General features: G+C 55.9%; 3 protein-coding genes across 5 annotated transcripts; 2 read left to right on the forward strand and 1 right to left on the reverse strand.

The window, feature by feature from the left end:
* Positions 1-83: 83 nt before the first annotated feature.
* On the forward strand, positions 84-8,085 carry TFIP11 (tuftelin interacting protein 11). The gene is made up of 12 exons (XM_082774184.1): positions 84-293; positions 420-573; positions 1,227-1,383; positions 1,886-2,013; positions 2,490-2,642; positions 3,267-3,776; positions 4,491-4,597; positions 4,816-4,984; positions 5,190-5,433; positions 6,106-6,248; positions 6,519-6,684; positions 7,463-8,085. Exons 1-12 carry the CDS (start codon positions 103-105, stop codon positions 7,816-7,818), a joined length of 2,478 nt encoding a protein of 825 aa, XP_082630310.1. The 5' UTR covers positions 84-102; the 3' UTR covers positions 7,819-8,085.
* A 672-nt stretch (positions 8,086-8,757) lies between these two features.
* On the reverse strand, positions 8,758-11,104 carry SRRD (SRR1 domain containing; the record flags this gene model as incomplete). The annotated part of the gene is made up of 7 exons (XM_082774397.1): positions 8,758-9,147; positions 9,416-9,461; positions 9,667-9,821; positions 9,900-9,998; positions 10,596-10,729; positions 10,855-10,895; positions 10,983-11,104. 7 exons carry the CDS (start codon positions 11,102-11,104, stop codon positions 8,923-8,925), a joined length of 822 nt encoding a protein of 273 aa, XP_082630523.1. The 3' UTR covers positions 8,758-8,922.
* Positions 11,105-11,188: 84 nt separating this feature from the next.
* HPS4 (HPS4 biogenesis of lysosomal organelles complex 3 subunit 2) lies at positions 11,189-24,057 on the forward strand. 3 transcript variants are annotated; one of them, XM_082774213.1, is made up of 14 exons: positions 11,189-11,226; positions 11,359-11,449; positions 12,071-12,214; positions 12,904-13,011; positions 13,102-13,218; positions 13,336-13,430; positions 14,977-15,046; positions 15,759-15,792; positions 16,336-16,432; positions 16,886-17,789; positions 20,231-20,363; positions 21,134-21,242; positions 22,137-22,234; positions 22,343-22,757. In XM_082774213.1, exons 1-14 carry the CDS (start codon positions 11,201-11,203, stop codon positions 22,417-22,419), a joined length of 2,103 nt encoding a protein of 700 aa, XP_082630339.1. In that variant the 5' UTR covers positions 11,189-11,200; the 3' UTR covers positions 22,420-22,757. The 3 variants fall into 3 exon arrangements, with proteins under 3 accessions (XP_082630339.1, XP_082630341.1, XP_082630340.1); XM_082774215.1 differs by having other exon boundaries at positions 22,146-22,234; XM_082774214.1 differs by lacking the exons at positions 22,137-22,234; positions 22,343-22,757 and adding an exon at positions 22,765-24,057.
* Positions 24,058-24,074: the final 17 nt, after the last annotated feature.

The raw sequence follows: 24,074 nt of genomic DNA on the forward strand, positions 1-24,074 counted from the left end.
GGCGCGGCTTCCGGCTACCGGCGGCTGAGGGGGGCAGCGGCGGGGGCGACACCGGGAGCGGGCGGGGGGCGGCGGGGCCGGGCCGGGGGGGGTCGCAGCGCCATGTCCATGTCGCACCTGTACGGCGCGGAGGATGGGGTGGAGCTGGAGCGCTTCGAGGTGTCGGACTGGGACCTGCACAACGAGTTCAACCCGCACCGCGCGCGGCACCGGCCCAGCAAGGAGGAGGCCACGTACGGCGTGTGGGCAGAGCGCGACTCGGACGAGGAGAGGCCCAGCTTCGGCGGGAAGCGGTACGGGGGGGGTGGGGGGGGGATGAGGGGGGGGCTCCCGGCCGTGGGGGCCGGCCCCGGGGCTCCCCGGGCATCCCCCGGTCCCGGTGCCGTTCGCTGAGCGCCCCCCGCGCGGTCCCGGTGCAGCTCCAGGGATTACTCGGCCCCCGTGAACTTCATCAGCGCCGGGCTGAAGAAGGCGGCGGCGGAGGATGGGTCTGAGGAGGACTCCGAGGAGGACGAGAGGCCGGCCAAGCAGGAGGAGGCGCCCAAGGAGTTCGTGCCGAAGAAGCTCAAGACGGTGCGTGGCCCGCGGTGCTCGCAGCTCTGCGTGGTGTGCTTGGGGAGCTGAAGGGCTCGTGGAACAACGAGGGGGCACCAAGGAAAGAGAAATAACTAAAAACAGGGAGCCGCACGGTTGGGTCTTCCGTTAAGGGAGAGGTTTTCTCTCTCTGCTCACAGTTATTCTGATGTAATGCTGCGTGCCCTTAGGAAAATCACCCCCTTGTGGGCTCTTTGTCTTCCTAAATGATCCCTTTGGTTAGCTGAGGTTAAACTAAAAGCATGCATTTCCATATGATGCACGTTTCCTTTCTTTGGACAACCAAAATTCCAAATTTTCTTAATCTCCCTGAACGATATGACTGATCTGAGCGTCTCACAGATTAAAACAATAAAATACTCACAACTCTCAAATTCAGTAAGAATCAGGAAACAGCTCCAGCTAAAGCCAGTGACAGAGCCTGAAAACTAGCAGCTCGTGTGGGTTCCTGCATGGCCGGCAGCTTCTGTCGGCACAGATGTGGCCCCCTGATGCAGTGAGCAGGGGAAGCAGCAGTGCACTGTGCTGACAGCTAAATCACTGCTGGGGAGTTCTGTCTCTCCAAGAGAAACTCAGCGGGGCTATTGCAGCTCCTCAAACATCTTCTGTGTTCTGTTTGTGTGTTTTAATAGGGCGGTAATTTCAAGCCTAGTCAGAAAGGCTTCGTAGGGGGCACAAAATCTTTCATGGACTTTGGCAGCTGGGAGAGGCACACCAAGGGCATCGGGCAGAAGCTCCTCCAGAAGATGGGCTACGTTCCGGGAAAAGGTCTCGGGAAGAATGCGCAAGGTACTGCCATTGTGTGGCTGTTTCTTGTTGAGTTGTGGTTTGGAGGAGGGATTGAGTTCTATAAAGAGCTCTCATTTGAGGTGGCTTGCAAATGAGCTCTTGTTTCTCCTGCAAGAGATTTGGGTCCACATTGCAAGGTTCAGTTGTACGTAACTTATCAAAGGCTAATTTTGTGTTCTTGCTCTTCTGCAAGCGAGAGCAGGAGGAAAGAAGGGAGACAAAATGCCAAGGGTTGGCAGCTCACAGAAAAGGGGGTGTTATTTTATGTGATAGAATAAAAAAGCAATAAAATGCAGCTGTGAGTAACGCTGTGTGTGTGCACCTATGCAAATCGGTGGTTTTGTAGTCGCTAAGAAATAAGTGAAGTGGAGAAGGATACCACAGTAATGGAGGGGGAGCACAAGGCTGGGTGTTTGTGCTGATGGGATAATTAAGGTACTGTAAGAAAAGTATTCTCCCTGTTAAGCTGTTCTTCCTCCTGATCTAACTCCCGTCTTGTTAGGTATCATCAATCCGATTGAGGCCAAGCAGAGAAAAGGCAAAGGAGCTGTGGGAGCGTATGGCTCTGAACGAACCAGCCAGTCTTTGCAAGACTTCCCTGTTGTTGACTCAGAAGAAGAAGCCGAAGAGGTATTTATGATTCCTGGTACACCTGCTTTCCCTCTTGTGCAGTTTCTACAAAATTCAGTTCTAGTATCAGCTTCCGTGTTAAAGAAAATTGTCTGAAGTCATTTTAGATAAGAAGTTAGAGATGTATCTAAGTTAAATTCATGTGGTATTTATTCTTGTCCTTGCAATGTTCTTTTTGTTGGTTCTGGCCCACTTTTTTCTGGTGGTCTTCCTAGAACCCCATCCTCAAACAGTCCCCTCCCAAATAAGTAGTTGGCTTTAGCTTAGAGGGAAAAAAAAAAAAGGTAAGAAACATTCTGCTAGCATTGAGAGTAAGGTGGCTGGCTGAGCCAGCTGGCTGCTCTGCTTTACCTCTTCCCTTGTTATTCTGCTGCACATCATTCTTCATTGATCTAGTGGTTATTTTTTCCATAGAAAATAGACAATTTTGGGGTGAGACGGAGCATCAACAATAACTTCATTTTGTTTTTGTTTAGGAATTTCAAAAAGAGCTCAGTCAGTGGCGGAAGGATCCCAATGGAGGCAAGAAGAAGCCCAAATACAGCTATAAGACAGTAGAAGAACTGAAAGCCAAGGGCAGGATCAACAAACAGCTTTCAGCCCCTCAGAAGGAGCTGTCTCAGGTCAAGGTAAGGCTGATACCCAAGTGGTGGTATCTCTGGAAGCCAATTCATCCACTAAATGTTGTGAGGGTTTTTTTAGCCATCAGTAACCTCAATAGAAGGCAGTTGTAAAAAACTGACTGTCTACAGCCTCGTGCAAATCAAGGCCTCAGACTCATTATCAACTCCTTTAATAGACCACAACATCACCTCGGACGTTGGGGTTGTTTGCTTTTGCAAGTTGTCTCACATTTGTCATAGCTCACGTAGCTTAATTAAGATACTCACCTAAAATTAACATGTCTTTAAAAAAAAAGTATTAAATTAACAAAGACTTCTGTACAACAACAAACAAAATACTGCGTGCATCAACACAGTTTGCAGATTAGCTCAGCGGAGCGGTAAAATTGAGTTCAGAGGCAGAGTCCTTCAGCTCTGACTGCAGAATGTTTTTTATTCGTTCTAAATCTTCAGGCCAGCAGTGGGCCTTTTTAGAGGTAGCCTCCTGTTGCCTGTCAGAATACCAGATCTCGTTACTAGCCTGCAGGAGTAATGAAGGGAGTTGAAAATCTCCAATTTTGTAAGGGATTTCCTCCTGATTTAATATGAAATACGTTTTTTTAAGACATGTTTTTTCTTATTTGTTGGAAGGTTATAGACATGACGGGCCGGGAGCAGAAGGTTTATTACAGCTACAGTCAGATCAGCCACAAGCACAACATCCCTGACGACAGCCCTCAGCAGCCGCTGGGCAAAGACGCCAAGCCCCAGGGATTCGCCTTGCCTGAGCTGGAGCACAACCTGCAGCTCCTCATCGACATCACGGAGCAGGAGATCATCCAGAGCGACCGGCAGCTGCAGTACGAGAGGGACATGGTCGTCAACCTGACCCACGAGATCCAGAAGATGTCTGAAGTCCTCTCGCACGAGGAGACTGCCATCAGCAACCTCAGCAAGGTCCTGGACATGGTGGAAGAGTGCGAGAGGCGGATGCAGCCCAACTGTGAGAATCCCTTGACCCTGGATGAGTGTGCAAAGATTTTTGAGACGCTTCAAGACAAGTACTACGAAGAATACAGAATGTCTGATAGGGTGGACTTGGCGGTGGCAATAGTTTATCCCCTCATGAAAGATTACTTCAAGAACTGGGATCCCCTTAAGGTGCATGTTAGTTTGATTTATCTGCAGTTTTTATTTGATGGCTTAAGCTTTTTTATTTTAACTTTCCCCTCCTTGCCCAGAATTCCCGTCCACTTCGGAGAGCAAATAAAATAATAATAATAAAAAAAAAAGAGACAGAGCCCCTTCCTCTCACCTGGCAGGAGAAAGGAAGGCTCCAGAGAATGTTCCCAGCGTTCATGTTAGAGTGAGATAAGCGTGCAGAAAGATGGATCCACCCTGCACACGTACCCAGGCACTTCCTAGGGCCCAAGGCCAGTGTTGTGTAGAATGGCTGACAGTTTAGGGGCTTGTAGGATTAAAGTCAAGTCTTTTCATGGATGTTAGGAAGAAAAGGCAGATAAAAGCTAAATCTCTAGTCCTTATTTTTTGAAAAGCAGAGGGGTCTGTTTTTCAGGCAGTCAGGTATGCAGTGTTTGTTCCTAATGCCATTTAGGCTGTGGTCCATTAAGAGTCTGGATTCTCTGTGCACCCCTGAAAAAGTTCTGACAATCCTTCCTCCTCCTGGAGGTATGATAAATCCATACAGGGGGGGGTTTCCTCTTGTGGGACCTTAATACCTGCTGCAGGCTCCTAGCTTGTTGTCTGAGTCAGTGTGAAGCTGGCTGGCTGAGCACGCCGCTGGCCTGTTCTTTGTAGATATCAGCTGAAATGAGGGAAAAAGGATAAAGACCACTTACACCTTATCGCTTCCAGGACTGTACATATGGCACGGAGATCATAGCCAAGTGGAAGAGCCTTTTGGAAAACGACCAGCTGTTATCGCACGGTGGGCAGGACCTCTCAACAGATGCTTTTCACAGGTAAATAAGAAATTAATTGCACTTTGAGTACCTTCAAATGCTGCTTCCTCAGTGATGGAAGAGAGAGAAGCGTGCTTTCCAGATGATTCTCTTGAGATGTCTGTTAAAACCCAGCTGTTTACTACATAAAAGGAAGTAGCTTTTAAATAAGTTGTCTGCTTAGTTTATCTAGGCTTGGGGCTACAGCTTTGAACTTAACTTTGATTTTTTTTTTCCAGACTGATGTGGGAAATCTGGATGCCATATGTCAGGAACATAGTGGCTCAGTGGCAGCCGAGGAACTGCGGGTCGATGGTGGATTTCTTGGACAGCTGGGTGCACGTTGTTCCCGTGTGGATCCTGGATAACATTCTGGATCAGCTCATCTTCCCCAAGCTACAGAAAGAGGTAAGGTGGGAGAGCTGCGCTGGAATGCAGCCTTGCTCTGAGGCAGTGTTTCAATTTCAGCCAACTACAACCTCCACAACACCGGCCTGTTGCCTCTGTCAGTGTATTTAGGTACTGGGGGGTTACACTATGGCTCTTTCTGTATCTGGCAAGACTTGCTGGCAACAGATGGACTTATGAGTTCTCTTCTGTGTTTTGCCTTCAGGTTGAAAACTGGAATCCTTTGACAGACACGGTGCCAATCCATTCGTGGATCCACCCCTGGCTTCCCCTGATGCAGGCACGATTGGAGCCGCTGTACTCTCCCATTCGAAACAAGCTGGCGAACGCGCTGCAGAAATGGCATCCCAGCGACTCCTCAGCCAAGCTCATCCTGCAGCCCTGGAAGGACGTGTTCACACCTGGGTCGTGGGAGGCCTTCATGGTCAAAAATATTGTGCCTAAGCTAGGTGAGACAGGCCAAACAGTGCCGAATTCCTGAATCAGCTCGTTGCTGCCTTCCCCCTTAACCCCTGAAAAATCACGTGGGCACGATTGTCAGTGTCACTTCAAAAATTATTAGTGAGTTTAGACAAAGTTTGCATCTTCTTTTGTGTTACCACTACCATGCTTTTTTTTTTTTTTTTAAAGGCAGACATTGTAGAAATCATGGGAAAGTCCTGTGATTATTCTCAGTGTTTTCTGTCTTTATTTTTCTAAGTCATCTGATGCCTCAGCTGACAGGAGTATTTGATGGCTGTTGGATAGGAATGGAGAGACAACTTACAGCGTGGTGCTCCTGTATTTTTAGGCCTGTGTTAATGCTTTCACCATGAGATTTTGCAATTCCTGTCAACCATGCAACTTGGCTAAAAAGCTCTGTGGTCTAAAAAAAAAAAAAGCAACAGTTGAATGTTTTAATAAGTTTCTCAGCTCTGGCAGCAAATTGTAATCATGGGAAATGGAAGTGCACTGTTCCAGTGTCAGGGATCAGGCAAACAGTTTAAAGATCCCGAAAGTCTCATGGGGTAATGCTCAGTACCGTGGCTCCTCAAATCGTGCATGTATCGTTGTGAAATAGCTCAGGGCACTTGTAAGTCGCCTTCTGCTGTAACTCTTCTTCCTGTCTTCCTGTTTCCTAGGGATGTGTTTGAACGAACTCATAATAAACCCGCACCAGCAGCACATGGATGCCTTCTACTGGGTGATTGACTGGGAGGGGATGATTTCTGTCTCCAGTCTTGTTGGGCTGCTGGAGAAACACTTCTTCCCCAAGTGGCTGCAGGTGAGGAGCTTACCAAAGCTGGGTCAGGCATGGTTCAAAGTGAAGTCTTTTACTGACTCTGACCTAGTAATTGCTGCCCCAGTGGCAAAATGGTTCAACTGCTACATGGAGCTGTTTCCATCATAGCTCCGTACCCAGGAGACCAGACTTTTTTCCTCAGACTGTCATTGTCTTTCTTTTACTGAAAGCTCAGTAATGAAGTAATGCTTTATATGGACATTCTTTCATAATTGTGTCCAATTGAGTCTGACTGGTCCTGTTGTTTTGCAGGTGCTGTGCTCTTGGCTCAGCAACAGCCCCAATTATGAAGAGATCACGAAGTGGTACTTGGGCTGGAAGTCCATGTTCTCAGACCAAGTGTTGGCACATCCGTCGATCAAAGACAAATTTAATGAAGCTCTCGATATCATGAACCGGGCTGTCTCTTCCAGCGTTGGTAGGTGGCTTCCTGTGGTGGCTCCATTTGCTGTGGTGGCAGCACAGCAGCGCTTGGTTCTTGTCAGGCTGTGTTTAGGAATGGCCCTGCTAATCAGCACTGCAGCTGCTCCAGTGAGCGTTAAGAACCAGAAGGATTTTTACTTTGATCTGCCCATAGTAATTATCTGTGCTTCAGTGAAGCACAAACTGTTTTTTATCTCTGGTGCCTGTGCCATTAGGGGACTGATTCTCTTTTCAGCATCGCCTGGATACAGGGTATTTTATGTCAGGAGAGAGCAGCAGAGACCATCATTTCAAATTGTTGGCCTCTGAAGCTATAATTTAGTGTGGGTTTATTTTTTCCTTCTCCTTAGCATTAGAGCAGTGCCCTTCCTTCCACATGACCCTCCCTCTGATACAAAAGAATTGTTAGGAATTTGCTGGAAATTAAACTGTGTAAAAAGGGAAAGAAATGCTCAAGGGAGCAGTGCCTGAAATTCGTCCTGGTTTTGGGCCTTGAGGAGTTGTTGCTGTTTGTTGTCATTTTCCCTTGTTCAGCAGGAGTGCAGCATCCTTGTGCACGCTCAGATTCAGTTGGGGATTATCAAACCCCGTCTCTTGCTGCAGGTCTCTGATTCATCTTTCTAGTCTGTTGTATTAACACTACCACTAAAACTGAAGCAACAAAAGCTGTAAGGGATGATTCAGAACGTTATGGCTCAACGTAAATAATATTTACTGTGTCCTGGCCCGACTTTGCCCAGGGACCTTGTTCTCACGTTTTGTCTGCCCACCAGGTGGCTACATGCAGCCGGGTGCCCGGGAGAACATCGCGTACCTCACGCACACGGAGCGGAGGAAGGACTTCCAGTACGAGGCCATGCAGGAGCGGCGAGAGGCCGAGAACATGGCCCAGCGAGGCATCGGCATGGCTGCCAGCTCCGTGCCCATGAACTTCAAGGACCTGATTCAGACAAAGGCGGAGGAGCACAACATCGTGTTCATGCCGGTGATCGGCAAGCGGCACGAGGGGAAGCAGCTGTACACGTTTGGGCGGATTGTGATTTACATCGACAGGGGCGTTGTGTTTGTGCAAGGGGAGAAGACCTGGGTGCCAACCTCCCTCCAGAGTCTCATCGATATGGCGAAGTGAGGCTCCTGCTTTGAACTGTGAAGATGATCTTATTGATATTTTTAGGGTAACTGTCGTAAAATAAATAAGTTACAGGTTTGTAAATAACGAAGCTTCGGCTGTACACCGGGATTGGTTTCTTAGCTGCTCCGACAGTGTCAAGAGGTGAGATTATTCATGGAAGGTGGTGCTGAGGAGGAGCCAGCAGTTCTGCTGTTGTGTAATTGCCACTTGTGACACCACTTCAGTAATGGTTTGAAACCATTAGACCAGTGGGGGTTAGAAGGGACCCCTGGTGGTCATTCTCTGCTCAAAGCAGGGCCATTGCCAACAGCAGGTCACCCTGAAAGGCTCCCCTGATGAAGGTTTCACAGCTCTCAGCTGCTGCGCTGCCCTGGCAGTGATAATTACGGTCCTGATGCTGTCCCTCACACTGGGCCCTTCTCTGCCAGCTGCAGCCAGGAGCTGGGCACCTCTCCAGGGGTGCTGTGGGCTTGTTCAGCCTGGTCCCTGCCCCAGCCCTCAGGCCCTCATCAGCTCCCAGTGCCCATCTCAAAGCAGAGCTGGAAGGGAGATTGCTGTTCTAGTAGGTTCAGATGTGCTGTAGGAGCTCAGTAATTGTGGGCACTTCTTTCCCCAGAGGGAAATGCCGTGGCTCTTCAAAGAGGAATGTCTGGAGAGCTGGTTGTAGCAGCACTGAACAGCTCGAGTCCCCTGCCTGAAAAGAGCTTTTATAAGCCTGTGTGAGAACCAGCTGCTGCCACTTTCAGCTGCACATCCCTCAAATTAGTTGCCTTTCTGTGTATGTCAAAACGTGCATGGTGCAGGCGAAGGCTTTGAATTGCTCGTGACAGGGGAGATCAGAAGCGCAATCACCGCGCTCTGCGGCTGGTTTAAAAGGCAGCTCTCTGCAGTTACCCAAGTTTGCTGTAGTTGAGCATGAGTCAAAGCACAGCTTATTAAAAAAAAACACTTTTATTAAAAAACCACTGAGCTCCACAACTGTCCCACTGGGCTCAGCATCCAAGCACTGTGCTGCCACAGGCAGGGGTGACGCTGTCTGTGGGCTTCTCTCGGCTGCGCTGGTGTTACCCTGGGAAGGACCGGGGCTACCCCGGGGCACAGTCAGGACTGCACTGCCACGGGGCTGTGCCCTTTACCTTCGTCCTCCTTCCTGATGATCTCCAAGTCCTCGCACTCCTGGTACGTCGGCTCCTCCAGGAACTCCCAAACCTCTGCAGAGAGCTGCTCCAGTTTGTGCAGGGGAAACCAGTGGACGGAGGTGTCGTTGAAGGTGTCCGTGTACCGAGGGTGTGCTGGGAGTGCCACCTCCTCTGTCCCTTTTAAGATCTGTGCACATTGGAAAAAATGTTATGTACGGTGTAAAAACTGTTCTGTGAGGATGGGAACGGTGCTAGCTGTACCCGTTACCCCTGTTCAGTGTCTTCTGCAGACAACAAAAAAAAAAAGAGGATTCATTTTTATACTGTAGCTGACAAGACAGAAGGTTTTAAAACCAACCCCCTTCTTTACAGTTGCAATTAATTCCCTTTCTCATTAAAAGGTGCTTGTCAGCACAAACCAGTCACTTTAAAAAAAAACACACAGTGCTTCCTACCTTTGCTATGTAGGAGTAATCTCTCTCCAGTACTCTTGACAGCACTCTGCAAAACAAAGCCGTGAGGTGGCAGCAGGGCCGTGCCCTTCGGGGGGCTGAAGCCAGCTTCTCTGCAGCTGCGGGGGGCAGCAGGGGTAAGGGACGGGGATGGCCAGGCCTTGGGCACCACGCAGACATCCCTGACAGAAGTGTTGGAAAAAGGCAAACACAGAGGGAAGGGAGCAGAGAGGGGAGCAGGGCGGGGGGCGCACCTCTCCTGCATCCCCTTGAAGCTGTTGCCGATGATGACCATGTTGGACAGCGCGGCCGGGGCCCAGTTCCTCCAGAGCAGGTTGTTGTACAGCGCCTTCCCGCAGTGCACCATGTAGAACAGCGTGGGCGAATCCTGCACGCGGTGCTTGCCCTCCTGCGGGGAGCGGGGCGCTGGGGCCGGGCTGGGGCTGCACCAGGGGCCGGGACCCCTCTGGGTCGGGGCTGCCCTCACCTCGTTCTCCGGCAGCAGCCGCAGCCCCAGCTCGCCCAGCGCCGCCACCTCCAGCTCCGAGAAGGCCGGGTCGAACACCAGACAGCGGTCAGGGGGCACCTGCGGGAACACCAAGGGTGGGGACAGGGCCGAGTGTGGGGCAGGAACATGTGTGGGACACATGGGGACAGGGCCCTGGGTGGGTTGGGGGCATGCAGGGGGTCAGGGACATGCATAGGGATTGGGCTGGGGACACGGGTGGGGACAGGGCTGAGTGTGGGGCAGGAGCACAAGGTGGGGGACACATGGGGACAGGGCACTGTGTGGTGTGAGGACACACGTGGGGAGGACACAGGTGGGGACAGGGCCCTGGGTGGGCTGGGGACACACAGGGGGTTGGGGACATGCATGGGGATTAGGCTGAGTGTGGGGCTGGGGACAGGGCCGAGTGTGGGGCAGGGACACATGGGGACAGGGCCATGTGTGAAGACACAGGTGGAGGGGACACGGGTGGGGACAGGGCCCTGGGTGGGCTGGGGACATGCAGGGGGGTCAGGAACATGCATGGGGATGGGGACACGGGTGGGGCCAGGAACACGCATGCTGGTGGGACCGGGCCCTGCGTGGGGCTGGTGACAGGCATGGGGCTGGGGACCCGGGTGGGAACCGGACACGGGTGGGGTGTGGGCCCCGCGTGGGGCTGGTCCCGGGCCGTACCTCCATGCGCTGCAGCAGCAGCAGCAGGAAGGCCAGCTGGTGCCGGGCGTTGGGGCAGGTCCCGAAGCGGCCCAGCCCGTAGCAGACGCAGCGCCACGGCCGCCCCGAGCCGCACGGCGGGGCCCGGACGGCTCCTGGGGGGGGGGGGGGCGTCAGGCACCGGGACACGGGGGGACACCGGGACACCGGGACACCCCTACACCGGCACAGCGCCCCCCCCGGAGCCCCCCCAGCCCCCCCAGTGCCCCCCTGTCCTTACCGGCGCTGTCCTCCCAGAAGCCGGAGCCGAGCAGCTCGTCCCTGCGGGGGGGTTACCGGGGGGTGAGCGGTGCCGGGGGGGGCTGCCCGGTGTTTGTGTGTGTGTGTGGGGGGGGGTCCCGCACTCACCGCGCCTCCCGCAGCCTCCTCAGCACCGCGCCCCCCTCCTCGGCCCCCCCCCGGCCCCGTTCCCGTCCCCATCGCCGCCGCCGCCGCCGCCCCCCCGGCGGTTCCCAGGCGCCCTCCGCCATCGGGCCCCGCGCGGCCGCCGTCGGCGCCGCCGTCACGAGGGGGCGGGCACGGGACCGGCAGCGCCCCCCCCCCCGCACCCCCCCCCTCACGGCCCCATGGCCCGGCCCGGCCCGGCCCCGTGGTGAGCGGGGAGGGGGGGGGGGGGGGGGGACGGGGATGGAAGCCCGGGGGGGTGGAGGTGGAGGGGGGGGTCTCGGGGGGTCCCGGGGGGGTCTCGGTGCCGCCTGACGCCCCGGGGTGGCCGTGCCCGCAGGTGCAGCTGCTTCTTCCTCTACGACGGCTCCAAGGTGCGGGGCGAGGGCGACCCCACGAGCGCCGGGATCTGCTGCTTCCACCCCCGGCAGGTAGCGGGGGCGGGGGGGGCACCGGGGGTACTATGGGGGTACTGGGGGGCCTGGGGGTACTGGGGGGGACACTGGGGTGACACTGGGGGGCAGTAGGGGGAGCTTGGGGGGGTCTGGGGAGCACTAGGGGGGGCTAGGGGGCACTGGGGGTACTGGAGGGGTCTGGGGGGGGCCTGGGGAGCCCTGGAGCGGGGCTGGGGGACACTGGGGGGGCACCAGGGGAACTAGGGGGGGCTTAGAGGGGTCTGGGAGGCCCTGGGGGTACTGGGGGGGGCTGGGGGGGAGCTGGGGGTGGCTTGGGAGCCTAGTGGGGGGGTACTGGGGGGCACTAGGGGGTCTGGGAAGCCCTGGGGGTGTTGGGGGGAGCTTGAGAGGGTCGGGGGGGGGTTTGGGGGGCGCTAGGGGGGCTGGGGGGCACTGGGGGGCTGCAGGCACCGCGGTAACCCAGGCCTGGTGCTGCTTGAAAACACGGCTCAATCCCATTCCCCCCCCAATTTCCCTGTCCCGCTGCACCCACTCGATTCAGTTGTATTTATAATCAATTATCTCTGAGCGCGGCGTTGTCGCCGTCCCTCCGAGCCCCGTTAAAGGCCTAAAGCCGCTCTCCCCCCCCCCCCCCAGACGCCCCCCGAGCAGCAGGAGCTGCTGTGCGGGCAGCTGGCGGGCGCCGTGCGCTGCGTGGCCGACATCTCGGGGGCTGTCCCCGGCCTCATCCGCCTGAGGAAGCTCAAGTTCGCCGTCAGAGCCGACGGGGACCACCTGTGGGTGAGTGCGGGGGGCTGGGGGCACCCGCTAAACCCACGAGAAGCCCCGGCTGCCCCGGCAGACTGAGGGATTTTCATCCAGGGGGTGTGGGCCTGGTACAGGGAGACCCGGGGGGAGCCTGCAGGGCTCGGCTCCTCGCTGCCAGGCCACGCAGCTTTGGGTCACTGCAGTGGGGGCATGTGCAGGGTGATCCCTTCACCCGGTTTGTAAGAGCCCCCCCTGCCCCTCTGTGCCCCCACGCCCAGTGCATCGGCTGGGATGTGCCTGGCCATGGCTGGAACAAGTCAGAAGGCCCTGGCACTTCTGTTTCTTCCTCGGCAGCTCCAAAACGAAATTAAACCTCTTGATTGCTGTAGATTGCAGGTGAATGTGAATGTTTTAAAGTCCTTAGTTTCAGGAAAATGTTGGTAATGATTTAGAGCGCTGAGCTAGGTCATCTAACGTACAATGAGAAAGGACAGCGTCTAAAACTGGCTTGCTGTTATCATTTACTTATCCTGGCTGTGCCAGGGCTCTCCTTTGGGTATTTTTGAAATTTCTTTTAATCAGACTTGTGAATCTGGGGAACGTCTGCCTGCCACCGAACTCCCTGTACGCCCTAGATACTTAAAAGCAGTAAGAGTTGCTCTCACCTGCTGTCCCTGGGTTTTGTTCGTCACGCTCACCATTTGTGGCTTTCTGCACTGAAGGTGCTGGGCTGCGCTGTTGAGCTCTCTGACATCAGCTGTAGACGGTTTCTGGAGCAGCTGATCAGCCTCTTCACCTTCTACAATGGGCCTGTGCAGCGCGCTTACATGGTAAGTAGAGAGCAGCAGCCGTGCTGGGTCTGGCTGGGAGTGTGGTAGGGCTCGGGGAGTGACAGCCACGCGGATTTTGGGTGTCCGTAGGAGTTTTCTCAGGAGGAGCTGGACAGGCAGTGGGACAGGTACATTGAACACATCCAGAAAAACACCAATGACCTCCACAAGATTTTTAATTCTCTCTGGAATCTGGACAAGAACAAGGTAAAAATCTGTCCTCTGCAGTGCATAGCTCTGTAAATGCCTCAGTTTTTGTTTTTATTTGCCATTTTGAGCATTTCTTGGGGTTCTCTGACACGACCTCTGTTTCTCTCTGTCTAGGTGGACCCACTGCTTTTACTGAAAGCAGCTCTCATCTTGCAGACTTGCCAGCGGTCTCCCCATGTCTTGGCAGGCTGTATTCTCTACAAAGGCTTGTAAGTGACCAGGCCTGGCCCTTAAATCTGCCCGTGCTCAGAGCTCCGATCCTGGGGCGCATCCAGGGAGCAGAGCAGGGGCAGCAGCTGTACACAGGGCTGCTTTCTGGTACTGGCAGGAACATTAATGCTTCAGGCAAGGGCATCCCTGTCTGCTGCTGTATTTCAGAGAGGATAAATGGTCACTTGTGTCTGTAAGTGGGAAAAACTGAAGCATGAAGGAATTCAAGGTTTCAGTGTAAGGAGTAGTCTGCTGTTGGTATTCAGTGAAACGTGAGGGCCTAACGAGTTAGACTTCTCAGGTGGAAGTCCCCAGGAGAAGGAGAGAAGTGTGTACGTCATTCTTTCACTCCTTGCTGTCTTGCAGAGCACACGAGTGCCCGTCCCTGTATATTTCTGTCTGCCTTGTAGCCAGGACCGCTCTCTGTACTGGTAGAAAGTACAGAGAAGAATGAGACAGAATTTCCTGTGGGAAATCTGTCATCTTTCAACTGCAGATAAATCACAGGTAGCTGAGGATGCTGCAGGTGTGGCTCTAAACGACATCAAGGAAAGCCTTGAATCCCTTGGGGGGTTTGGAGAATCCCTTGGCAGCAGCATTCATTCCCTTTGACACAGGCTGTGCCTGCAGCACATCTTACAAGCGCTGGAATTATGCCACAATGTGCGCTGCTCTCCAGGCCTGACAGAGGCTGGCCAGACATTTTTAAGGCAATGATGTCACTTTTGCAAGCAGGACGCTGGGCGTGAGTCACTGCAGCATCCTTAAACCTGGCAGTGTTGCCCTGGAAGCAGACGTCTGACTGCAGAACCGGGTCCTGTCCTGTGTCTGCCCATCACCCCGGTGCGTCTCACTGCGTTGCTCTTCCCTCTGGTAGAGGATTTTTCCACCAAACATCATCAGAGTTCTCTGAACCTTGCTGCAGCACTGCAGAGGGCTTTGTGCTGGGGTGAAACTTCCTTTTCTTTAGAGTCTTTTGGAGAGTCTGAAGAAGGTGGATCTCAGCAAGGTGTACGTGGAGAGACCACACACCTTTTGAAGCCCTGTACGAGGGGCTGCATTGCAATACCTGGAGTGTTCATCCTCCTGAATCTTCTCCACTGCTCACAGCTCTTCGGGGGGTGGCAGGAAACATTGCTAATATTAGGTCCTGACTTGGCAAAACCAGATTTGTTGGCCCAGAGGAAATACCAGCAGGGTTTGTAGTGGAACTGACCCAACAAAGAGAATTTGAGTCCTGACGGTCACCCAGCTTGTGTTCCTTTTGTGCTGGGTATGGTACAGCCCGTGTCTCAGGCTGGCCCTTCAACCCACGCAGGGTTTCTAGCACAACCCGGAGGGGTGGGTGCGGTGGAAAAGACCCCCCAGGGATGCCCTGTCTGGGAAACGGGGCCCTGCAGCCCAGCCAGGTCTGTGCAGAGAGCAGCCTCGTGTGAGCACCGCGCTGCCGCTGGCTCAGCCGGGACGCACCGAGCGATGAGAACCCACAGCTGACTGTCAGGTGATGCCGTGCTCATGGGTGGTGACTTGGTTTTGCGCTTTCAGGATTGTGAGCACCCAGCTGCCGCCTCCTCTCACAGCCAAAGTTCTCCTCCAGGGCGATGAGCCAGGCCAGGTATGCTGCTGAGTGTGTTCGCTGCGTGCAGGTGGGCGCTCGGGGGGTGCCCTCTGGGAGCTCTTGTCCCACAGGTCTTGTCTGTGGTTGCCAAGAAGGACAAATATTGATGCTGTTAAGAGCTTTTATTACTTATGACTGAGGAAGGTTTCAAGACTTTTACACTAGGAATTTGCTTTTGCTTCAATATGAATTTATGAGTTCTCAAATACATGATGTTTTGATGAGCACGTTACCTAAATTTGGATATTCAGTGCTCTATACCCAAAATGAGTATCCGAAAGCGATGAATAGGTCACTTTTCATTGTCATTAAAACTTACCAGAAGTAATTATTTCTGGTGTCCAAGATCTTCTCTGAAAATGTATCAAGATCCAGTATGAGGAATGCCTCTACTTTCTCTCTGGTGGAGAGAAGCAAGGGTTTGTTCCCCGAGTGTGCAGTAATGGCAGACTGTGGTGTATTTGTCCCTGCTTTCAGGTGGATTTGGGTTCTTGGGAAGTCCCCTTGGCCTTGAGGGCTACCTAGGGAATAAATCATTGCCCAGCGTGGTAACCTGATAACTGCACCTGCAGAAGGGGATGGTCTGGGGCCTGCTGTAGTCACAGGGAGGATACCTGCTGTCCTCTGAGGGGGCTGGGGGGGACGACCTGGTGGCACTGATGGCGAGTGCTTAGTCGTGCCTTGAGCTGATGGTTGGCTTCTCTTGCAGGGGGAGTGTGGAGGCGAGGAGCAGCGGGCACACGGTGAGCACCAGCTGCAGGGCGCTGAGATTTCCTGGGACTGTGTCAAAGCTGAATGCAGGAGCATCCCCGAGGGCAGCGCTGCTGCTAGTCAGCGTGTGCCAGTGGGTGTTGTGTAATCAGAGCTAGTTCCTTCAGCTAAGCACAGGAGTTTGCTCTTTTGGGTTTAGTCATGAGTTCTGCAGATTCCCAACATGAATTCCAGTTACCCATGTGTCTGCTTGGCCACTGATGGAACCCTGAAAACAGATGGCTGCTGCTTTCAGTCATCGTTTTTGAGCATCAGTTAATAAATATTCTGTCAGGACAGTTGGAGGGGGAAAAAAAAAAAAAGAGGGGGAGAACTTTAACTCTGTCAGGCGCTGAGTGTATGAGGAGGGTGGGGAGATGCTGCCTAGTCAGACCTGGAGAGCTTCTGATGCCCCTGCACACAGGGTGGTAGCACGCCGCCTCCTCTTGTGGAGGGCTTTGTGCTGAGGAGTCTGGCTTCTGTTCCGTGTGCTGGGACATGTTTGTTCAGCTCTGAAACCTCCGTTGCTCTTGCAGGTTCTCCGCTGCCGCAGGGTGTCCGTATCATCCCCGTGTTCCTGACAGAAGACGAAGTCTCAGTGCTCCGAGACTTCCCAGTGGAGTGGATGACGAGGTGGGAAGTCACTAGGATGCCTAAAAAGGCCCCTGCAGCTGGGAGTTAGCGTGGCACTGTGTCCTCACCAGCCACTGCTGTTTCCTCTGACATGAATTCAAACTCCAGCACCTTTCTGCTGAAGGGGCCTGAGGTCTTTTAGGCTGGACGGAATCTGTGGTGTCCGTGTCTTTGTTGTGAAGCAGCCTGAAGCACGGCTGTCTCCCAGGAGCAGCTGTGATGCTCCCTCAGTTCCTGGTGTTGTTTTAAGCCTTTGTGCTCTGTGAGTGAGGCAGTGACGTGCCCAGCAGTCCACAATGTGTGTGGCCCCTGCTTTTCAGCTGTGTTAAAACTTACCCCATCCTTTGCTGAGGTAGATGTTCTTTGTAGCAGGAAGTGAGCTATTATATACTTAATAATTCTCTATAAACAGATCCTGCTCAGCAGTTTAATCAACTTGTTACCTCTTGCTAGGTCGCCCATGTCCCCAGCAAGCCTTAGAGGAGAGAAGAATGCTCCTGGCTCCCAGGCAACTCCAGAACCACCAGGAATTCAAGGAAACCAAGACCTGAACGATACCTCCGTGCAGGATCCCCCCGAGCAAGCCTCAAGCACACCCACAGCAGCAGATGGCAGCCTCGCAGACACGGGGGCTCTGCAGAGCTTCCCCAGGATGGAAGCCAGGGCAAAGAATTCCCCAGCTGCAGAACCGAGCTGCCTGGATGACAGGAGCTCAGAGCTCGGTGGAAAAGCGTCCTTCTCATCCGACAGACCCGTGAGAGAGCTGCCGAGCCCTCCCAGGCTGCGTGCTGCTGGGCACGCTCAGGCTGCGGGTCCGTACCTGGAAGGCTTCTCCTTCCCAAACCCCTACGCGCAGGAGAGGCAGAGCACGGGGGAATCTCTTGAGGACTCGGATGTCCAACAGTGCAGTTCCCAGAGCTGTCCTGCAGGCAGCACCAGTCCAGCCGTTTGCTCTCCTGCCCAGGAGCTGAGCAGAAGGAAGTCGGGCGAAAAAGGCCAGGAAGAGACCCCGAGCCCCGACAGTGTCTCTGGAGAAAGTGGTGCCACTGGTGGTAACTGGGGGGCAGATTGTCCAGCCGCTGGTGTACAGCCAGAGCTCAGCAGCAGGGGGGAGCTGCCAGCTGCAGGCACTCAGGAGAGCCTGCCCGGTGACCCAGCAGAGAGCACAGCCTGTCCCCAGCCCGGGGACAGCGCCCGGCCTCGGGAGGGCACTCGGGGAGCCCAGGGTGGCGCAGGGACCGGCGGGCACGGCAGGGTGGTTCAGATGAGCTTGTACGTCCACTGCATCAAGGGGCTGGTGCTCGCCCTGCTGGCTGAAGATCGCCTCCGAGCTGACCAGAGCTCCATCGAAAACGTGGTGAGTAGCAGACCCCTTCAGCACCCGCAGGTCCTCGGCTGCGGCCGCTCCCGTGGTGGTGGCGGGGCGGGACGGGGCGCGGAGGCTCAGAGCGAGCAGGGAGTCTGCTCCCGACTCTGTCCTCACCTGCTCTGTGGCACAGAAGGCAAAGCTGTGTGGCGTGGCGGGAGCCAGCACCCCCAGACAGCGCCGAGAGGTGTGAGCGAACGTGAGGAGCCAGCCTGGGAGGTGGGAGCTGTCACGGGTCGCTCCCGTAGCTGCTGCCGTCTGTCAGCACCAGCGCAGCGCTCCTCAGCACGGCGTGTTGGTGCGAGACAGCCCTGCTGGCTGCCAGGGGCTGTGCTGGGTTTGGGATTTGCTGGGCAGCCCCGTTGGGATCCCTGGGGCTGTCTGCAAGGCAGGGTGTGCTCGGTGGGGAGCCCTGCTGGGGCAGCAGCTCCCCGCGGCGCCTCTCCGGATGGGACCCCGGGTCCCCAGCCTGCCTCCCCCTGGCCCTGCTGTCCCCGGGGGAGCTGTGGCAGGACTGGGGGGTGCCCTCTGAGCGCTGCCTGTGGGTGCTGTGCCGGGGTGATCCGAGGTGCCTCCTGCTGCTGGGCGTGCTGCTGTGTGCAGCCTGCCCCGCCGGTAACGATGCGCCCGTGGGTGCGGGGGGAGGACGAGGCTGCTCCGGCGCCTCCCTGTGAAGGATGAGGCTGCAGAGCTGCTGCCTGGCCTCGGCCTCAGCTGGGGAGCTGAGTCAAAGCTGCAGAGGCCCGTTTGATGTGCCAGTTGCCATAGGAACAACCTCATTTCTTCAGCTGTCAGACTGCAAGGTGGGGGAGAGCGCAGGCTGATGCCGGCTGCCAGCAGCACAGCCTCAAGGGCACAAAGCTCAAGGTTTGGTTCTGAGCTCTGGGGCTCAGGGGCTGTGTCCGTGACCCCCCTGTGCCCCGGGGGATGCACAGCCCGCAGGGTTGGCTTGCCAGGGAAGGGGTGGATGCAAAATCAGCCAAGGCCAGGACGCCTTAGCCTTCTGCACCAGAAATGCCAAATCATCGTCCCCTTCCTGTTCCTGCTCAAATTGAACAGGCAGCCACGCAGTGGCCCTGCTCCATCACGTCTGGGGCAGGAGGTGGGGTGCACACAGGGAGGAACGATGTGCTCGAGAGCTGGAGGACACTGGTGCTGTGCAGACGCCCTCAGCTCCCCTCCATCCCGCAGCTCATGTCCTGACCCTCCGTCAGGAGCCTTGTCAGGACACCAGCCTCTGCTCTGCCTGCTGCCCGCAGCCCCACTCGCTGCTGAGAGGGAATATCTGAGGGCCATAGGCACATGTAAACGCCTCGGGGTTAGCTCTGCTCGTGGCAGGCACGCATTGCTCCTCCTCCATCAGTCCCTGGGCACAGCCAGCAGTGAGCAAGGTGGGCCTGTCCTGGCTCAGCTGGTCGCTGGGCTCACCACATCTTGAGATCAGCCCCCCTGTGAGTGCTGTGCTGCCTTTGGCTCATTTTCCCTTCGTGTGGCCCCAGTGCTGCTCTGTGCAGGTTGCTGTCTCCTCAGACACACTGCTTTCAGCGTGCATGCTTCTGCTTCAGATCTCGTCTTAGCAAATGTTACCTCTGCCCAGCTTTATTTTTCTCCTGGTTTTCCTGGCTACAGCCTTCCCCTTGGAGCAGGTGCTGTTATTTCCTGGAGCTGTGCTGCCCGTCCCGTCCTCCCGAGGAGGGGCACCTTGCTGCAGGACACGGAGCTGGGAGCGTGGAGGCTCCGCTGCTGGCGGCGCGCTGGGCTCGAGGCACGGCCGCAGCTTTCTGAGCTTTTGTTTATCTGTGGGTTACAAATGACCCTCGGCTCTCAGGGATGTCAAAGCTTGCTTGTAATTAATTTATCAAACGCTTTGAGGCCCCTGAATGACACCAAAGAAGGGTAAAATATGCTCCTTGCGCGGCGGCACAGATCACCCCGGGCAGAGCAGCTCCTGGTGCAGACCTGCGGCAGAGCAGGCGGGCTCCCATCCCGCTGCGTGCCCCTGGGTGGGAGCCGTCCCCTCCCCTCCTCACCGGAGAGAAAAGCAAATCTGTGCTGGGGCCAAGGGCAGGCCCTGCCCTGCTGCTGGGTGGAGGCGTGATCCGCTCAGCAGTGGAGGAGGGAGCGGGGGAATTAGGGAGTTGGGGATTAGGGAGTTAATCTTGGGGCCGGCAGAGGCTGCAGGCTCGGTGCCGATCCCATCCATCCTCCAGGCTGCAGCCCCCGGGCACCAGGCCTGTGCTGAGCTGGGGGAGCCGTGGTTGCAGGCAGTGCAGTGGCTCCTGTTGGGGTTGGGGTGCCCCGTTCTGGTCCCTGCTTTCCTCTGCCCGAGTTACTGCAGTTCCTGGCCGGGGGCCTGGTCCCTGCCCTGCTGGCAGCAGTCACCGTGCTCCCCCCGGGATGCTCTGACCCGTGCCTCCTCCTGCCCTGTGCAGTACCACAGCAGCCTGGCTTCTCTGAACGGCCTCGAAGTTCACCTGAGGGAGACCCTGCCCAAGGACTCTGCGTCCTCAGCCAAGGCGACCTACAGCTTCACGCACTACGACTGCATCCAGAACGTGCTCACGGGTAAGCCCTCGCCTGCTGCTGTCACAGCGGGAGCTCTGTGGGGTCTGTGGTAACTTCCTCACAGCTCAGAGGCGTTGCTTGCTAAGCTGTGTACAGTTACCCTTACGAAATGGCCCTGTTGTACAGCCCAGCCGAGGAAACTCCATCGTTAGCGAGTTTGTAGCCTGCTGAAGGCTTGCTGATCACACCCTGTGGCTCAGAGACAGGGCCCGTGGGGAGATGGAGCAGCTGCCACTGGCACCTCGCTTGGAGAGGTGTTGGCTGGGGCTCTGCGAGCTGCTGGGCCCACGGACAGGACTCGACACCCTCTTTGACCACGACCTCCAGCCCCCCGGCTCTGTTCAGCCCTGGTGTCAGCCTCTCCTCCACAGCAGGTAGGGGCTGGGAGCAGGCAGGAGGCCCCGTGCAGGTGCTGCTGCCGTTCATTCTGACCTGCCCCGTTCTCTGGCAGCCTCCCAAGCAGCGTCCCGGCTCTCTCCCACTTAGAGGAACCCCTCTGGGGAAAGGGGAGGCCCGCTGACTGTAGGGAATCCCACCTCAGGCCTCCCTTGTCGCCCCTCTGCTCCGTGTACACGTGGCAGAGGCACGCCGGGCTTTGGCTGTGCGTGGCTGAGCACAAATCAGCCGCTGCCTGTCGAGATCACGCTGAGACCGAGGCTGTTGTGCAGTCTGTTCTGCCGTACCCAGGGACTGGGGGGAAATCCCCAGCCTTTTCCTGCTCAGCTCTCCCCAGCGCAGGCTCCTAACGCCCCCGTTGCTCTGTTTGGCAGCCAACCTGCCCCCTACACCTGGCCCCCTGGACCGGCACTTCCTGAGGGCTGCAGCGCTGATCCACTCGGACTTCAGCCAGCTTCCGACTGCCTCCGAAATGATCATCAGGTAAGGGGGGCTCGTCGCTCCCTCCTGCGGGCACGGGGCTGCTGTGTGGCACACACGTTGGGTGGAATGGGGGAACTCCTTTTGTACAGCTCGCTGAGGTGTGGCACGTGCTGTAATCGTGCTGGTGGCTCTCGCCGCGGTCAGTGCTGTCACCTCATTCCCTGAAGTCTGCTCTTCAGAGGCAGGCTGCTCAATATTCTGCCTGGGGCTTGATCTGGGGGTTGATCAGCTAAAATGGCACCGGCACGAGCGAGCTGGAGGCGCAGCCGAGCTGTGCCCCAGGTCTGAATTCAGACACAATACTAGAACATCGCCGGCTCCCGGCACCGTAAGGTTCTAAGACGCAGTTTTAAATATAGCTGTTCCTAATAATTTGTGTCTCGGCCGGGAGCCAAAAGCACCCAGAATTGGCAACCTAGATTTTGTTTTCTTGCACGGCTTGTTGGGCTGGAAACACGCTGTAACGTGCGTGGCAAACTCGATTGTACTGCGCCAGGCAGGATGGCCTTATCGCAGGCAGCGCTCCGCACGGCCCCTGCAGGAGCTGCTCTTGTGCTCCAGCGCTCCCATTCCCGCAGCTGATCTCGGGCAGGGTGCTCCTGCTGTGTGTGTGCAGGGTTTCTGCTTGCTTGGCCGTGCTTGTTTGTCCAGAACGTGATGAAATAAAGATGCTTCTGGGAATTACTGCTTCATTTCTGTCATGCTGCCTGCCAAGGGAATGTGAATCATAGGCTTTAATGCTGGAGAGCTCCGTGGTTAGCGTTAGCTTGACTGGCTCCTTAAATCCTGTGCCGGGTAAGCTGGCGCATTCTGTGTTGCCCCCAAAAAAAGCAACTCAGTGTGTGAATCAGCCTGAGTAACAAGATGACTAAAACTGCTTGCTTTTATGGAGAGTTGTCACAGAAGGGTGTCAGCAAACATATCAGCTGCTGCTTTCCGCTCTCACGGAGGAATACAGAGCCCTTTGCTTTGCTTCCTCGCATCTCTCCCAGGTCAGTACTGACGGTGGTTTTTAATGAATGGTTTGAGCTTCCTGCTGACCGTGTCTGACCCATTGCTGGGCTCATCACACACAACTAACCTCATGGGTCCTGCTGCAGGGGTGCTGTGCTGGGACTGCCGTATGGGAGATAGGTCCCTGCAGGAGGACGGGGCGTTGGACACGAGGAGTGTTTAACGTCAGCTTGTGCCCTGGGCTGGTCTGCCAGGGAGACTCTCTGCGGATGGGCAGCTGCACGGGTGTTGATGCTGCTGAAGAGGTTCCAGACCGTGAGGGATGTGACCCTTTTTCCTTCAGGACGCCCGGACCCTTGAGAAGGAAGGAGGGTCTGGCTCCCTGTAGCCTTTTGGCAATACATCACAGGGGTTTGGTGCCCGTTTCAGCATCGTGTTCCTTCACTGAAATAGACCTCAGTCCCTCTCAGTAGCTGGGAGCACAGTGCTCTGAGCTGCCCAGCACTGGGAGCTGAAGGGGATCTTGCACAGGGCAAACCCTGACTGCTGCTTCTCCCCTGTCCTCCAGGAACGCCTCCACGGCCGTGTACGCCTGCAGGAACCCCGTCCAGGAAACCTACTTCCAGCAGCTGGGTGCTCCGCTCCGCAACTCGGGCGTTCCCAACCCTCACGACAGCGCGTTCAGCTTGCCGGGCAAGGCCAAGCAGAAGCTGCTGAAGCACGGAGTGAATCTGCTCTGAGCTCCGAGGCAGCGTGTCCCAGCCCGTGAGCAAAGACGGTTCGTCTCCAAGAAGCAAAATCTCAAAGCCATGTTTTCGGTAGGAGGCATGGGGCTCCGTGCTACCTGTGGGGGCTCCAGCCTGCCTTGCCCTGATGAGGGGCACCCTTGGTGCCCTGTTCCTGCAGCACCTTTTGCTCTACTGCAGGATATCATTGCCATTAGCACTTACCAAAGACTGAAGGTAGCAAATAGCTGTTGGGGTGTTTGGTTTACATTGACTGTAATCATGGTGCTCTGCTGCCGCGGGCAGAGGCTCCTGGGGTGCCTTGACCTAAAGAAAAACCTCTTTGTGCTCTAAGCTACGCAGGACACTGGGTGGTTGGGCAGTACTGGCTTTCAGAGATGACAGCCAGCCACTGCCCCTGCCTGCAGTTCTGTTACTATCCTTGCCCTGGTCAGCCTCGGGCTCTATTTATACCTCTTCATATACAGCAACGCTCCCCTGCTGCACCTTTGTGCCTTACCTTGCTTAACAGAGCCTGCGCGCTCTCCTGCTAACGGGAACAGAACAAGCTCTGCAAACCCCCAGCCCTCCGCCAGCAGCTGTCTGTAGCTTTTCATTCTGTAGCTGGATCTGGGAGATCCTCGCCCCTCCTCGCGTGCCTGCTCAGTGGCTGTGAGGTGTGGTGCTGCTTTCCAAGCCGCCCACCAGCACAGGAAGGTGCTGTGACCTGCTGGGGGGCTGTGACCTGAGAGCTCGACACCCTGCTGCCTGCTTCACCCCTTGCTCTCGCTGCTCAGTGTCTGCGCTCTGTTGGCACAGGTGAGTGGGGGCCCCTTAAGCTAACGGGACCAAATTGGGGCTGCAGCCCCTGGGCATGCTGCTGGTGCTGTGACAGGCGGTGATGGGTCCGAGGGCTGCGTGCCTGCCTCCTGGCTCTGCTGTGTTTTATGACTGCTGCTGTTCCACACACACATCACTGTGAAAATAAAAGTTTGCAAGACAAGACCTGGGTGTTGGCTCCTGCAGGCTCTGGTGGCCCTGTGGCCGAGCCTGGAGAGCGCTGAATCAGCGCGGCAGTTCCCGGTGCCTCGGGGCAGGCGTTGTGCTGGGGGCGCAGGCTGGGGGCTGCTGCCTGGCTGTGTGGGGTCAGCAC

This window comes from Aythya marila (genome assembly GCF_965140915.1).
Source record: "Aythya marila genome assembly, chromosome: 17".
NCBI lineage: Eukaryota > Metazoa > Chordata > Aves > Anseriformes > Anatidae > Aythya > Aythya marila.